At 30.8% G+C, this 17,747-nt stretch overlaps 1 protein-coding gene across 1 annotated transcript in view; it reads left to right on the top strand.

The window, feature by feature from the left end:
- LOC106473257 (kinesin-like protein KIF13A) overlaps positions 1 to 17,747 on the top strand; it is a gene marked incomplete at both ends in the record, with an annotated part of 51,717 nt that overhangs the window by 17,733 nt on the left and 16,237 nt on the right. The window contains 12 exons of the mRNA XM_013933943.1: positions 2,292 to 2,426; positions 3,515 to 3,654; positions 5,230 to 5,339; positions 7,371 to 7,511; positions 11,667 to 11,847; positions 12,638 to 12,800; positions 13,760 to 13,906; positions 14,617 to 14,763; positions 15,137 to 15,307; positions 16,024 to 16,197; positions 16,643 to 16,800; positions 17,290 to 17,422. Coding sequence (XP_013789397.1) covers positions 2,292 to 2,426; positions 3,515 to 3,654; positions 5,230 to 5,339; positions 7,371 to 7,511; positions 11,667 to 11,847; positions 12,638 to 12,800; positions 13,760 to 13,906; positions 14,617 to 14,763; positions 15,137 to 15,307; positions 16,024 to 16,197; positions 16,643 to 16,800; positions 17,290 to 17,422 — 1,800 coding nt within the window. The remainder of the gene's footprint in view (positions 1 to 2,291; positions 2,427 to 3,514; positions 3,655 to 5,229; positions 5,340 to 7,370; positions 7,512 to 11,666; positions 11,848 to 12,637; positions 12,801 to 13,759; positions 13,907 to 14,616; positions 14,764 to 15,136; positions 15,308 to 16,023; positions 16,198 to 16,642; positions 16,801 to 17,289; positions 17,423 to 17,747) is intronic.

Consider the following 17,747-nt stretch of genomic DNA (forward strand, 5'->3'; position numbering starts at 1 on the left):
CTAAAATATCATAAATTACTATATCGATATCATAGAATTCCACTATAATTTATCAAGCTTAGTAACTAAGCTGTATTTCAGTCTAAAAAAATATTAAATTTTGAACAGACTAAAGACACAACCTACCTAATTGAAATCTTGTTTTGAAAGAATAGGATAGTATCACAACACTTGAAAATGGCTAAGAAAGCCACTAGGGGGACATTCTGAGCTTTCAATTGATTATTCAGGTGTTATATATAGAAGTAAGTGTATATAAAGCAGCGTTTCCAAAAATAGAAAGAGGTGAGTGGGGTGCCACTGTGTTTGATTTATTACATGAGCAATATCTTAGCAAATAGAAAAGAAAAGAGGTTCATATTTTGTATTCTAGCTTGTCAATATCTGTAGTTTGAGTTCCTAATTCGTATGCGAAACTATAGACTTAGTATTTTGACATCACAAACATCTAATTTGAACCAGTGCTGCATTCAACATACCACTTGACACACACAAAAATCAATGTTTAAGTATTTTTTTTCTATTTACTTTTAAATTAAGAAATTAAATAATGTATAAAACTAAAATTTGAATTATAATCTACAGTTTGATACCAAACTTACTGACATAAGTTCATGAAATAGTAGTTCAATAAAATTTTGAATGTGGAGTCAACAAACATGACAACATGGCCTTTGGCTCATGACCCGTCTGGAAAGGGTTAAAACATGGTATTCTTCAAATTATTCTATTTTTGCTACATTTTATTTTATAAAGCACAAAACTGACATCTAGTGACAATAAATATGTGTAATAATATCTTTTTTTCAATAAATGTTTTTCCAACTTTAAACCATTGACAAAAAGAATATCCACTACAGAAAGAAAAGAATGTTGTATTTTGTTGGTGTTAATTTAACATGTTTAGTCGGCATTGTTTTAAGACTGAAACAGAATTGTGGGTATGTGTGTTTAGAGACCCTTGAGTGTAAGTGAATTCCATGTTTTAAAAACGAGTTAGCCTAACCCATTACTGATCTACCATGCATTTGGACATTATTGAGATAAGCTGGTCATTGTAGTAAAATAAATGTAAGGTGTTGACAACAGAGAATAAACCAGTGGAAAAGGTGAATATTTTATGTAAATTTGTAATAGAAATTCTTGGAACTGAACTTCATATTTTGTAGGTGGTGCCACTGTCTCATGTCAGTCTATGTATTGTTTTACTAGTTTCACTTGTTGGTTGATCATCTTGAGGTTGTGTACAGTGAATGAGAAAAAGTCATCATTAATGTTGAGAAATTTGAAATTATCAAAATTAAGAATGAAGACAAATCACTGAGCTGTACTTGATAGCCAACAGTAATGAACAATAAGATCATTAGTGTTGAAAAGTTTGAAATTATCAAAATTAAGAATGAAGACAAATCACTGAGTTGTACTTGATAGCCAACAGTAATGAACAATAAGAACATTAGTGTTGAAAAGTTTGAAATTATCAAAATTAAGAATGAAGACAAATCACTGAGTTGTACTTGATAGCCAACAGTAATGAACAATAAGAAAGAAAACTAAATTCAGTTTTAAAAATTTCCTTAGAAAAGCAGAAAGTTGAAACCTTGTCTGGAAACAATTGTTAATACAAAATCTGGATGTATAAAAGAAAAAAAAATACATATTTTGTAGTTGTATTATTCCTCAACTCTAGTCATGAGAACTTGGAATTCAACATTCTTCTTCTTGACACTGCCTGTGAAGAATCGAATCATGAAAATGTATCAATGCACTTAAAGTTGTATGAGTAATATCCCTAGGCCTCAGTAAAGGGCTAAGTAAGGCCCAATTATTAGTGTGCTGGACTGTGGATCCATGGCACATTATAAGAACCTCATGAGTCAGCATTGGTTAATGTTGACTGGTTGCTTTTCCTCTAGTCTGTCAGTTTAAAATTAGGAATGTTTAGTACAGACAGTCCTAGAGTAGCTTTGCACAAAATTCAACAAACAAACATAAGATCTCAAGGATTTTTTTTTTTAATAGCAATTAGAAATAGAAAGATGAAAATTTGCATTAAAGTATCATTAGATGAGAAAAATCATGTTTTCCCAGATTTATTCTCTAATGCTTTTAGATTGTTTAGTGAGAAAATGCTTAAAATTGAAGCTTGTTTTCTTTATTATCCAAACTTATAATTTATTTCAGCTGACTGGTCTGCATTGAAACTATTTGTTATAATATTTTAATCAAAAGCAAATTTTTTATAAAAGAAACAAAACAAAATCAATGTTCCTTTTCTTCGGCCGTGCTAGGAAAGACAACATGCGTTAGAGAAAATGGGAATCTCTGTTCAAGCCTCGGGTATCAAGGTTGAAAAAGATAAGTACTACTTGGTGAACCTGAATGCTGACCCTTCACTTAATGAACTTCTGGTGTACTATTTGAAGGTAAACTGATTTTTGTTTCTCCAAAAGTAACTAATTTAAAGTTGTTGTTTTTTTCTATTAATATTGCATATCTCTCTATACTAAGTATTTGGTGTCAATATTGTATTTTGATTAGTGTACAAAAAATAGATCTTAGCATTCTAACATTTACACCAGTTCAAGAAAAAAACTATTTGAGGTATTTCTAGGCCATTTTTTTACCCTTTTTTTCAAAATTAAAGATTTTCTACTTTAAAATGTCTACTTTCAGTTTCTTCAACACATTTTGTCAAAATACTTCTACATATCCCTCAAAAATGGTGTTGACAATCATAATCCTGAACTGAAAATTAAAATTTACACATAACAACCACTCTAGCAACAGTATTCATGGCAATTCGCAGTCTATTTGGTGGTAAAATTTCATCAATTGTTTTGTCACAAACTCATTCCATAATAAAGTGGAAAATACTGCAAGGAATGAACCAAAACATTGGTTGTAAAAAGTTACACCCTAACTAAAAGAGGTCTGTAATTGGAGAGTTCATTTGTAGTGTTGAAAATAAATAAATTTTTTGTTTTTCTTTTCTTCTCTGATACTTTGACATTTGTGGTGTTAGGTTTATACTTTTCTTAAACTTTAAATTGATGTATAATTTAGTTGGGTAGTGTTATTAGTTTTCAAGATATTGTGTTTTTAGATAATCTAAATCTGAGCTGCATACTAATGAAATAATTTGCATAATTAATTGGAAGTGAATTGTTTTATGTTACTTTCAATAATTTCATCAAAGTTTGAGGTCCTTAGTTTGTTCTAGAGTCCAAAACCAGTAATGCAAACATCAATGGGCAACAAGCACCTTAAAGAAAGAGATTAATGCATGTTTGTTTGATTTTCGTTGCTACTGATGTTCTTGTAGCTGGTGTGGTAAGTGTTAATGATTACTGAAACTCCAATCATAACATTATAGACTAAGTTTATTTAACTTAAACATTATTTGATATCAATAGAAATGTTTAGGTTTATCTTACCATTTGAAATATATTTTAGGCATCTAATAACATATTTTTTCTGAAGTTTTATCTTGGGGATTTGATTACTCCTACAGGAGAAAACACTTGTAGGACAACCTGATGCTCCTGTTGAGCAAGACATCCAGCTGTCAGGGTTAGGTATTATGCCAGAGCATTGTGTCATAACAATAGAGGAGAATCAGGAGGTATTCCTCAGCCCAATGGAGGGAGCAAGGTTTGTCAGTTAAAATTATTCTAGCAATTATTTTGTAATTAAAAACATACAACATATATTATAAGTCCTTTACCATTTTAGAACATATAAACATTTTTTATTTTTGCCAAAAAATATTCTTCGCCCTCAGTTCATAATACTAACAGAAATACCTGCCCTCTGGGCAGGTATAACTGCTAGTTCCTGTGGAAGGCTATTGTGCCTGCAGCCTTTTCTGGAATTCTCTGACAGTTCTACAACAATTTAATCATACTTTACATTCAGTAATGTTCACTATCCATGAGAAAAAGAATTTTATTTAAATTTTAGTTTATAAATGAGCTATCATCACAGTAGTACATCACAGAGTAGATTTTATTGAAGTATTTGTTTTTAGACACAGTTATACAGTTATCAATGAAACTGCCCAGCCCTGCTTTTCTGTTGCACCACTCGTACGATTTTCGCTAAAGAAAAACAAATATTTTTTATATTTGAAACTTACTCCTTTTTGTTTGTAATTTTTATGGGTTAAATCTGAATCATATAATTTTTGTGGAAATTTAAATTGTTTTATTTATTGCTAAGCTATAAAAATACTGCTTAGTTATAAAAATATTACTCCATTATAATAAGATTATTACCAGGTGTAATATTAATATAGTGTAATGTGTCAACAAATGGTTGTAAACATTTTATAATGTAAGAACAGAAAAAGTCATCTGCTAAGCTATAAAAATACTGTTTAGTTATAAAAATATTACTCCATTATAATAAGATTATTACCAGGTGTAATATTAATATAGTGTAATGTGTCAACAAATGGTTGTAAACAATTTATAATGTAAGAACAGAAAAAGTCATCAAGTTACATATATATTGGTATAAAAACCCTATGCTTGTTCCATATTACCAGTTTTGCCCTAAACCAAGGTTTTATCAACAGATAATGTCAAAATTGTGTCCATAAACCCTTACATGGTACATTGAATTCAAGCCTCTTGTTTATAGGCAAAACTAATTTCAATAAGTATACATTATACGTGCACCATCGACAATGCTATTAAGCAATGCCATATGTGATCCAAGGGCACAGGAGCATCTGATGTCCTGTTAAAAGCAAAGCTGCTGTCACTTTAGTAGCTGAGCCACTAGACTTACATTTCTGGACATGCTGGAAAATTTCTTATGTTTAACTGATTGTGTAGTTGGCATCTGTTCTTTCCAGCAAAATATGCTGATCTGAAGATTGCCCAAGGGAAGCAATATAGCATGTTTGATAAATTACAAATATATGTACAGATTGGCACTGAACTTGAAAGTGGCTGTGTGGAAGAGGTAAAAATTATAATACTTTAAAAAGTGTACAGCCATTTGTTGCCACTCAATACAACACACACACGTTTTTCATTATTTATTAACATATGTTAAAAGGAGTATAGCCTGTTAATTTCGTTGTTAAAGTAAAATCTTTGATTTCTTCTCATTCCATTTCCTATAATTTAAAAAAAGTTAAACTTATAAAACAGTATTTCTAAAAACCTTCATTGATTGTAAATAAAGATGTAGGTCAAAGCTTTTTTTTTCTTTTTGCAGAACCTGTGTGAATGGGTCTGTGATAACAACCAAAACGCAGTTGAGGCATGGAGACAGAGTTTTGTGGGGAAATAACCATTTCTTTAGAGTCAATTGCCCTAAATCTGCAAGTAAGCCTTATTTTTCATGCACATGTTAATTATGGCCAAATATATTGTTAACAGTGAGGATAACCAGATATATCGTTAACAGTGAGAATAACCAGATATATTGTTAACAGTGAGGATAACCAGATATATCGTTAACAGTGAGGATAACCAGATATATCGTTAACAGTGAGGATAACCAGGTATATCGTTAACAGTGAGGATAACCAGATATATTGTTAACAGTGAGGATAACCAAATATATTGTTAACAGTGAGGATAACCAAATATGTTCTGAACAATGAGGATAACCAAATATATTGTTAACAGTGAGGATAACCAAATATATTGTTAACAGTGAGGATAACCAAATATGTTGTTAACAATGAGGATAACCAAATATATTGTTAACAGTGAGGATAACCAAATATATTGTTAACAATGAGGATAACCAGATATATTGTTAACAGTGAGGATAACCAAATATATTGTTAACAGTGAGGATAACCAGATATGTTATTAACAGTGAGGATAATCAAATGACGTTTCAGTGCATTGTAATCTGTAATCTTTAGTTTTCTGATTAATACTTTTAGTTGGTTTATTATATAGAATTAGCTTCATTAATATCTAATTTGAATTTTGATTCTAATCTATTTAGTGTACTTGCTTTTGATCAGAAATTTTATTTAATATTTATTAACAACCCTTTTTATCTCTAAGATTTTGAAATCCATTAATTTTTGGTTTCCTTTCTACAAATTTAAAGATATATACGTAATCCAGAGTTTTCTGTTTGATTAAACAATGTCTCCTATCATATTGTTTTATTTTCAAGGGTTGTTGATGATAATTTTAATAAAATGATAGTTTTAATGGGATAAAATGAACTGTTCAAATGTGTTTGTTAAGACTAAATGTTTACCAGTTAAATGGAAAAAATTTGATCAACAGGTGAGTGTTTCAAACTGACCTTTTGCAGCTAGTAATCACAAAATAGCAAGTTTATTTTGTAACAAACAATCATTAGGTTCTGATTGTTAACCAATCAGATTTGTTTATAACATTCAATCTGTTTTTATTCATCTTGTACATCAGCTTTAATACAAAAACAGTCAATGTCTTCTGTCTGATTTTTTCACTGTTACTCAAATGTTCTTTAAGGTATTTTAAACATAGCTTCTTTTTTTAAATTACTTTATCCTTTTATTCTCAGTTTCTTTACTAAAGTTACTTCAACAAGAATTTTGGTGCACATGTGTACTATTGAAAATGTTACATGAAAATTAATAGTCTTACCATTAAAGTTAACAATGCTATTGTAAAATAGTTGTACAATGTAGTATCTAGTGGGTACGTACTTCCATGTGAGGCCTGGTGCTTAGGGTGCTCGACTCGCAATCTGCTGGTCATGGGTTTGAATCCCCATTACTGAACCTGTTTCCCTTTTCAGCTAAGAGGTATTATAATGTGACAGTCATTGGTAAAAGAGTAGCCCAAGAGTTGACAGTGGGAATTGAATCTCGTCATTGAACATACTTGTCCTTTCAGCAATGGGGATGTTATAAAATGACAGTCAATCCCACTATTCATTGGTAAAAAGTATCCCAAGAGTTGGCAGTAGGAGTGTGTTATTGACTAGCTACTTTCTCTCAAGTCTATCGCTTCTAAACAAACCACACCATTTCAAACAAACCTCGCCATTTCCATGTGCACTTCTTTTCTGTTGACAGTGAAAGGTGTTTGTAGGTTTTATTGTCGCCCTGTTACTTTTCCATTTTGTCATCTGGAAAGATCAGTGTCAATTAGACTTCAAACTTGCATTTATTTTCAGCACTTTTTAAAAATTTCACTGGAAAAATGCACTTAATACAAACAACACTAGAAAAAAAAGTATTAGGGTAATTTTTGCTGAAATGCTGTAAATCAATTTGTTTCTTAAAGTGAAGTTATTTTATCCTTCATTTGAAAGTGAAATACTCTGTGAGGTGTGTATTTCTTCAAATGAATGTGTTTTTTTTTAAGTTAATGAAGACAATTCTTTTGAATATAAAGCACTTACTAGTCCTGATGAACCAGAGAGACCTATTGACTATGATTTTGCCCGAGAGGAACTTATGATGAAAGAGCTCAGTAATGACCCAATACAGACAGCTATGGAAGCATTAGAAAGACAGCATGAAGAAGATAAGCACAGTAAGTTTATGAAGCCACAAAAAATATGTTGCATAATATAAGTAGCATTTAAAACATAGCTTGAGTACAGCAGTTTAAATAACTTCAGGCCTGTCTTAGCAGGTGTTTAGTGCAGTGCTTCCCATGTAAACCATAGCTTGAGTACAGTTTAAATAACTTCAGGCCTGTCTTAGCAGGTGTTTTGCAGTGCTTCCCATGTAAAACATAGTTTGAGTACAGTTTATATAACTTAAGTCTTAGCAGGTGTTTGGTGCAGTGCTTCCCATGTAAAACATAGCTTGAGTACAGTTTAAATAACTTCAGTCTTAGCAGATGTTTAGTGCCTTCTTCCCATGTAAAACATAGCTTGAGTACAGTTTAAATAACTTCAGGCTTGTCTTAGCAGGTGTATGGTGCAGTGCTTCCCATGTAAAACATAGCTTGACTAGAGTTTAAAGTGGCACTCCCCGACTAAGACAGGCAGAAATTACTGTTATACTTTGTATCAAGGAGAAAATCAAATTTTAAATTTTAAAAATGTATTAAATTGATAATAAGTCTACAATACTAAATAAAAATTCTGCGGCACACAGTTTGTGAAGTACTGGTTTAGTGTAGAGAAGTATGAGTATGCATCTCTTAAATTTTATAATAAATCAATGTAGTAATGTTTATTCCCAGATGTTATTAAAGCTTAATATTTGTTAACAGTTTGGGAAGTACTGGTTTAGTGTAGAGAAATATGAGTATGCATCTCTTAAATTTTATAATAAATCAATGTAGTAATGTTTATTCCCAGATGTTATTAAAGCTTAATATTTGTTAACACTTTCATGGTATGCATTTAAGTTGTAAATTATTATATTATTCCTCATTTCTAAAGTTAGCAATCAGTTCTCACATGATCAACTTGCTATGTGTATACAGCAAAATCAGTCGTGTATTTGATGACATGGGTTTCAGTTTTGTTTTCTCAGGAAACATTTGTTAACGTTTTTAAGTATTTTTCTGGACTTTTTTTCTAGTTTTGTTTTGTACTACTTCCGAAATATAGTTACAAGTAATATCTACCTTGGATAACCTGGTGCAGATGAGGTTTAAAACAACACACTTTGGAGTTGCTTAGCCCTTTGACATATGGCTGGGTCTACCCTACACTTAGAGCATGCAAAAATGGACCACTAAGTTACAAAAGTTATAAAAAATATATTTGTGGTCATTCTTCTACAAATAGAAAAAACTTCAGAGTTTAAATTTATTTAATAAATTGTTTTATTTATTTAATTTTATAAATAACAACAAAAACAAATTTTGATTTTGGGTTAATTTCGTTGACCTCCAAAGGAAAACATTGGAGTTAGTGAATTTCCTGACTTTTTGTCTGAGCATAATATGTAACTCATAGCCATCTAGGAAGAAAGCAGAAACAGGTAACAAATATCACTAATTTGAACCTTGTAACTTCAGTACAAATGTAGTTTTAACCAATAACTGGTTCTTAACTTTGGTTCTCATGGTATGATGTAATTGCCTATATCTTAGCTTTGAAAAATCATGTACCAGTGATCTAAATATTATATGAAAGCTCTTTTTTGTTGTTGTTTTCAACTATGCAAGGTGATTTGGCTTCCAGTTCAGTAGTGGCTCACATAGATGGGAACAAAGTTATAAAAGCTTAACTTGGTGATTTGTTGCTAGGAGAAAATAAGTTTGTGAACAACTTTCACGATGGTTAAGCCCTCTTTCTTCTTTTAAATATTTTTTCATAACTTATACTTCATTTTAATTATGACGTTACAGTGTACTATGAAGAGAAAAAGTATTTTAATTTAATAAGATGAGTTAGGCTTAGTTAGATCATTTTGCACTCAATTGTGTAAAGTTATTTTTTGCATACAATGCCACTGTTTATTAGTTCATTTTTACATAAGGTTTTATTGATTGAGTATCTGCTTGAATGGGCAAAAGAAATGAGAACAAAGTATGTCTAAATGAGTATAAACTGGGTTTAAAACTTTTACATATATTAAACCTTCTGATTAACAGTTTAAAAAAGTTGGCTTGTCTATAATTTTGATACATTAAAAAGTTATTTTTATTGTACTCTGGTGATCATAAAAACAGTGGTACTGTGTGTGCTGTTTTGTGAATTATAACAAAGATAAAATTTAGATTTTTAATGAATAAAAACATTATTGGAAAATTTTGGAAAATAAAATGTAGAACGACATTAAAAGCAATAATTGAAACTTACAACAAAGGTAAATGTTTTAATTTACTCTAAAAAAACATGTCACAATGAATTAAATCTTTCTGACTTTTCAAAGCTGTGAATTCATACATATATATATGTAAAAATACTTGATTCTTGTTTGTTAGCATGCTATACTAGATACTTTGTTCTTGTTTGTTAGCATGCTATACTAGATACTTGATTCTTATTTGTTAGCATGCTATACTAGATACTTGATTCTTGTTTGTTAGCATGCTATACTAGATATTTGATTCTTGTTTGTTAGCATGCTATACTAGATACTTTGTTCTTATTTGTTAGCATGCTATACTGGATACTTGATTCTTGTTTGTTAGCATGCTATACTAGATACTTTGTTCTTGTTTGTTAGCATACTATACTAGATACTTGATTATTGTTTGTTAGCATGCTATACTAGATACTTGATTCTTGTTTGTTAGTATGCTATACTAGATACTTTGTTCTTGTTTGTTAGCATGTTAGCGTACTATACTAGATACTTGTTCTTGTTTGTTAGCATGCTATACTAGATATTTTGTTCGTGTTTGTTAGCATGCTATACTGGATACTTGATTCTTGTTTGTTAGCATGCTATACTAGATACTTTGTTCTTGTTTGTTAGCATGCTATACTGGATACTTTATTCTTGTTTGTTAACATGTTATACTAGATACTTTGTGCTTTGTTGCTAGCACTCAAGTTTTTTAATAACCTTCCAAATCAGTTTCTTCATAATTTTTGTTCTTGTTTGTTTTCACAATTGTCAATACTTATTCAAAAAACTATAAAATTATATTTAGTGGCAGTGCATGATGAGGAAGCATGTGAGCTATGTGCAAGTATAGAATACAAAAAGTGAGTCTTAGAGTAGACTCTTCAGAGATTGGTAATGAAATTTATATATAAATACAAAAAACAACAACATTGGAATTCAAGTTTGATTTTTAAGTCAAGAGGGTAGCTACACCAATAAACAGAAGACACTACCCACTAGGCTACAGATGATTAATGTCACAGTGTTCACAATACGTTTATAAATCATTATTTACAGTATAATGTTTTATATATTTTATTTCATTTAATGGAATGAATCAAAATGTTTCTTTGAGAAGAAACTCTAATAAACGTTTACTTCTGACATAAAAAAATGAAAGAAATTTAAGTGAACTTTTTATCTGAAGACAGTTCAAAACAGAATTTATAATCTATAATTAAAAAGTTGTGAACTATTCAAATCACATACTTCAAGGATTCCTGCCATTTCATGTGTCACGATCATCTCTTAGAAATGGAAGTTCATGTAACAAAAATGTATTATAGTCTGGAATTACAGGACTTACAATAATGTGTTCATAAAAAATTTGAAATGATGAAAAACCAGTTGTTTCTCATACATTTGTCGCTGCTTTTGAAAAGCACCTATGTGTAAGAGACGATCATCTCTTAGAAATGGAAGTTCATGTAAAAAAAATGTATTATAGTCTGGAATTACAGGACTTACAATAATGTGTTCATAAAAAATTTGAAATGATAAAAAACCAGTTGTTTCTCATACATTTGTCCTTGCTTTTGAAGAGCACCTATGTGTAAGACACGATTAAATTATTCAAAACTGTTATAACAAACAAGAAAAAAATGATGCCCTGGCCAAGAGTAAATTTTTCTTCTTCTTAACAAATTCCACAAATTTATTTTGTGGAAAACCAACTTCAGACAAGAATATTAATTTTTTGCTTAAGTTTCCTGTTGTCTTACACATAGGTGCTCTTCAAAAGCAAGGACAAATGTATGAGAAACAACTGGTTTTTCATCATTTCAAATTTTTTATGAACACATTATTGTAAGTCCTGTAATTCCAGACTATAATACATTTTTGTTACATGAACTTCCATTTCTAAGAGATGATCGTGTCTTACACATAGATGCTCTTCAAAAGCAGCGACAAATGTATGAGAAACAACTGCAGATGCTACGAAACCAGATGTCGCCCACTACACCATATTCTCCTTATTCACCGTTTGATCCATTAGGATTAGGTAAGATTACTCCTACTGGCTCCAGCTCCATTGTTCAGTCTAGAATGGAAAGATGGGCAAAAGAAAGGTAAAAATTATTTTATTAGTTATTTTTTAATGATATTTCACGTCTTTCAATAACTGATACGAGGGCAAAGGGAAGGCAAATAAAAATGTACTATTATTTAATTAATTCTAGTTTTAAAAAATGGAAAAAGAGTATTATTCATGAAACTTTGATTTTATATACCATAGCAGTCTCTCTCATATTCAAAATAATTCTTATTATTCTTCAGCAAAATATCTCAAGTTTTGAATAAATTATGTATGTATATTCGGTATATTGATTTTTGGCAATTTTTTTAAGGAAAGTTTTTTTCTCATTCCCGATAAAAAAAAACGTTTTTCATAAACGTTGTTGTGTTTTTAGTCTAAAAAGGAAATAAATACTTTTTTTTCTAACTCCAATCTCTTATTATTATTAACGTGTTAGAATTCAGCAAACACTGAACTCTCATTATTTAAAAACGGAACTTCTGTTTTTGTGAAACTAAACTTAACCGTAATACGTTAATTTGTCAGAAATTTTAATTTTACCATAAACCTTAGTTGTCATAAAACTGAACTTTACCATAATACTTGATCAAAAACTGAACATACTTGGCTAGTGTTAGAATGTTAAAAAGACTGTGACTGAACAGTCATAAAAACAAGACATTTCTGTAAAGTTTATCTTAGAATGGAATAGTGTTAAAGATGTTTTTTTTTAGATATAAGTTTATGTTAGCTTATTCATATTACAGTAATATCAAAATAGGTTTAATTATGTTTTTGTTTTTTAAGAAATTAGCAATGAATATATTTTGCTTTATATTTAGGGATGAAGTTTTCAAATTAAGTTTGGCCAAGCTCAGAGAAGACATTGTTAAGGCCAATGCTTTGGTTAGAGAAGCTAATTTTTTGGCTCTGGAAATGGAAAAAAAGACTGAGTTCAAAGTAACCCTTCAGATCCCGGCTGCAAATCTCAGTCCTAATCGTAAGGTAAGAATGTTTCTTTTACATCTTTAAATTGTTTTTAGTTAAATTTGGTGAATGATTCAATTCTAAATCTAAAATCAAAGTAACCCTTCAGATCCCGGCTGCAAATCTCAGTCCTAATCGTAAGGTAAGAATGTTTCTTTTACATCTTTAAATTGTTTTTAGTTAAATTTGGTGAATGATTCAATTCTAAATCTAAAATCTTAGAGATTGTTTTACTAAGCCTCGTTTGAAGTGTTTATTTAGTATTCTGGACAGCATTGGCTCTAGTGATGGCCTACTAGACTGATGAGACAAAGTGTATTGAAGTGGTTGGACCAGTTGAGAGTGACAGAATATTTTTGTTCTTATTTAATGAAAGATAAACTTTTCTTGCAGACGTTGTGCCAGAACAAGTCAATACAAGAAACTTGAGATAACTTTAATAAGAGCTACTTATTTTATACTTTTTTTTTGCACAAGTATAAATGCTGAATTTAAGTACTTTTTTTTCAATTTTAGTATGTAAGCTTTACATGTTGCTGGGTATCGCTATGTTCTTTATTATTAATTGGCTCTGCATGACCAGGTGGTTAAGGCACTCGACTCGCAATCTGCGGGTCGTGGGTTCGAGTCCCCGTCTCACACCAAACATACTCGCCCTTTCAGCCGTGGGGGCATTATAATGTGATGGTCAATCCCACTATTCTTGGTAAAAGATTAGCCCAAGATTTGGCGGTGGGTGGTGATGACTAGCTGCCTTCCCTCTAGTCTTACACTGCTAAATTAGGGACGGCTAGCGCAGATAGCCTTCGTGTAGCTTTCAAAAACAAACAAACAAACTATTATTAATTGAGATTTACTTCAAGTGGATGTTTAAGCTTCAGAAAATATCTAAGCTGAATGCATTTGTTTCTTAATGATTCAATCAATCAATATTTTATTAGAACTGTTGTCAGTGAATAGTGTGATACTTTATTTAGCGGGGAGCTTTTGTGAGTGAACCAGCTATTCTGGTGAAAAGAATCAATAAATGGAATCAGATCTGGTCAATGGAAAAGCTTGAAAACAAGTTAATAGACATGAGAGACATGTACGAAGAAAGCAAAGAAAAAGATAAACCCTTAAAGGTAGGAAAACAAAAATCTTGGATCATTAATGTTCATTTTATATGAAAATAGTTTTGCCGAGAGTCCTTACTTGTGTTTTTGATGCTGTACTATATGTATCATAGTCGGAGCCTCACACCCTAAACTTTCAAACAAGACAATATTTTATTTGTAACTTTCTAATGCTTCTTTACCATAAAAATTATAATGTTCTTTTCTCACCAGCCATCTCCTCTCCATAGTTATCCTTGGCTTACAAGTTATGCGAGAAAATATCTTGATTTTGTGCATTCCAAACTTTTTGTCTTAAAACTATTAACTACAAAGTGGGCTTGAATCAGCAAAACTTTGAAACGAAACATAGTTGAGACAATTTTTAATCTGTTTTGACTTTAAGTAATAGAAAAAAGGAAGTACATTTAATAGATTTTAAAAAAAGTATGTGGAAAATTGAGATTAGAATGGCTTAAATATTTCAAACGGATACATAGCATATTTTATTTTATTGTAGAGAATCAAAACAAAATGATATAATATTGATGAGTGAAAGTGTATCATACTGATTAATATATTATCTGTAAAAATTTAAACTACTGAACAAAGTTTGTTCTTTCCCATTATAGTCACTTGATATTTTACTTAAAACTAAGTTATTTTTTCAAATTTATGTAATTACTAGCTAGTGTTGTTCAGTTTTTGTTTCAAACCACATTTCTTTACAATATCTGTAGGATGCAGTCCTTCCTAAAAGAATAGACCCATTCTACGAAACTCAGGAAAACCACAATCTCATTGGTGTGGGGAACGTATTTTTAGAAGTCCTGTTCCACGATGTGTTGTTGAACTATCATGTTCCAATCATCAGCCAACAGGGGGAGGTAACTTAAAAAATGTTTTATAACAATGTTTGGTTTTTCAAATCAAACAAAAACAAAAAAAAATGTTATGTTATGAAACTTAATGACTGAATATTAAATTGAAAATTTAAGTATTTTTATTTTAAACTACACAGTTGTATTTAATTTTTGGATCAAAGTTTTTTCATCTAAATCTATGTGGATTTTGTTTAATATTTACAAATAAAATAGTGTCTTCAGTCTTGAGTTTGTTATAAGGTTGACTAGTATTATAATGTCTTTTATACACAAGTATGCAGAAGTTAAGTAGATTTATACTGTTTTCTTCAATTTGTGTTCTGATGTTGACTTAGCGATGACATGGAAAATGACGAAATTTCATGTCTTGTCTTAGGTTGCTGGACGACTTCACGTTCAGATTGGTAGGGTAGCAGGATCTATACCAGAAAGGATAGGAGATGCTGGATGGTCAGACAGAGACAGTGTTAGAGGGTCCTTGTTGGATGTAAGCACGATCAGTGAAGATGGGGAGGACTTCTCAGCAAAAAGACAGATTGTTGTCAGAGTGAGTGTGCAATTTTTATCACTGTCAATTTTTATTGTATGGAAAGATACAAATATTTTTATTTAACTTTCTATTCTCCTTGTTTTCAGAAAGCTTGAATGCTTTTAAATACATTTATAAGCCTAATAAGGTGTTAATTTTGTATAATCTTTAGCTATTTTGCTCCACATTTCATAACTTTTTTGAACTTAATATTTGGTTCTTTTATTTATTACCGTGCTCCAAACTACTTCACTAACATAGGACGTCATATACCGTATTCTGAATAACTGATAAAAATAGCATTTCAAACAAGGCTCTTGGTGTGTAGTCAAGATGTTATTATACTTTTTCTTACTGGAAATCCATGGTATAGGACCAGTATAGATGGATCTTTAACACGTTATTAACAATTTTATTGTAATGTCATGCTTCACCAATAAAAGGTATTGTACATCATGATAATTGATATATTGTAAACGACTTGCATAACTGGAATTTTGACTTAGGATGCAATCAAGATGCTGTTTTGCACTTTCTCTTTGGAAATACATAATATATAACCAATAAAGAAATATTTGTAAAAAACATTAACAGTATTATTGAGATATAAATTTTTCCTTTTTAAGTAAACCAGGTGAATTTTAACAAATTTATCATACAGAACTATCAATTCAGTTTAATGTGAGAAAACTTTGTATAATATTTTTAACTTTCTTCTATCTATAACTATTTAGGTAGCCATCAAATCAGCATCTGGACTTCCACCATCCCTGTCCAACTTTGTCTTTTGTCAGTATACTTTCTGGGGTCATCATGACTCTGTTGTTGTTCCTCCTGTAGTAAACCCTGATAAACCCATTACCCGTAAAAGCAGGGACAAAATGATGTTCTTATTTGATCATGAAAAGGTAATAATAAAATCTTCTGTTGCTTTACATTTTGTGATTTTGTTGTAAGAAAGTTAACGGTTAAGTAATGGACATTTTTGATAACTTTGGTTAAATGGTAGACCATTTAAAGTATTCAGATTATTTAGTATTCTTAAAGTATTCAGTATTCTTCTAAGCTATGGTTTGAATTTTTTTTACATTTTCAATTAACAGAAAGAATATTGCTTAGAATAAGAATAATACCAGTTAATTTTTGACTAAGAGTTATGTGTTTAACCTCCATGAATTTACCCATGAGTAATCTTTTGATGACTTTAATAATTAGTAGTCTATTAAACTGAAAAAAATAGTCATTTAGGGATTTTTCAAATTTTACTCCCTGAGAGACATTTTTTATTAAAGCCTTATTCATGCAATTTTGTTTGTATTTTATTAACATCGGTTAGTAATGTTATCACGACAGGAGTTCACAATCAACATAACAGAAGAGTTTGTTGAACACTGTGTCGAAGGAGCTTTGTCCATAGAGGTCTGGGGTCACCGTAGTGGTGGCTTCAGCTCGGCCAGGTCAGGATGGGAAATAGATGCACAGTTGCAGTGGTCAAGATCACTAGCAGACAGGTCAGTAGTTGTTCCCAATGAGGATTTTAAATTATATTATAATTAATGCATTTCTATTTCTTAGAAAATTTGAATGTAAATAATGAGATATACATGTGTGTAAGTCAAACACAGAGCATCTGTGTATTTTGTCTTCTTTTTTTTTCCAGACTGTTTGCTTGAAAAGGGAGAATGCTTTTTTAACTAATATTTTTGAACTCAATTAAGCTTTTTAGAAAAAAGTTCACTTTTATAATGGCTTTTGCAATAAATTTTGTTCATTTTTTTTTAAGTGTAGTTAATATTTTTTATATTGTGTTTGATGTTAGATGTTATGCAATGAAAATGAAAATATTAGTAATTAGTAACTTGACATCATCAGCTGTACAAAAAAGATGATGAGTTGTGCAAATCAAATGGCTATTTCAATTCAGTGTATGATGTAAATACCTAACCTTTGTTTTCCAGCTATTGATAATTTTCCGTATATTTTCACATTCTGCCACTTAGGTGGGCAGAGCTGACCAGGAAGATAGAATTATGGGTGGAGATTCATGAATTGAATGACCAGGGAGAGTATGCACCTGTGGAAGTGACCTGTAAACCAGACATGGCGGCTGGAGGTGTTTCTCAGCTTAGACAGGTGCTAAAGGCTATAAAAATTCCTTTGCAATAACTTCTAAACTTTGACATTAATATTTATGGAATATTTAGGCAAGATTCAAAACAACTTATTCCTTCAGACTTAAGAAACATCTATACTATTATTCTACTTGTTTGTATGTATGACCGTTACGCTTTCTGACCAAGAACCTGCTGCATAAGCATGCGTAGTTAGAATGTTTCCCCAAGAAAAACTGCGCATGCACATTATTCACTCGACGACAAACAGTCCGCCTACAGCAGAAAACTGCAAAACTCAGTGATCAAGTCGCTACAATTGTTGTATGAAACAAGAAGTAACAACA

This window comes from Limulus polyphemus, unplaced genomic scaffold (assembly GCF_000517525.1).
Source record: "Limulus polyphemus unplaced genomic scaffold, Limulus_polyphemus-2.1.2 Scaffold6013, whole genome shotgun sequence".
Classification (NCBI taxonomy): Eukaryota; Metazoa; Arthropoda; class Merostomata; order Xiphosura; family Limulidae; genus Limulus; species Limulus polyphemus.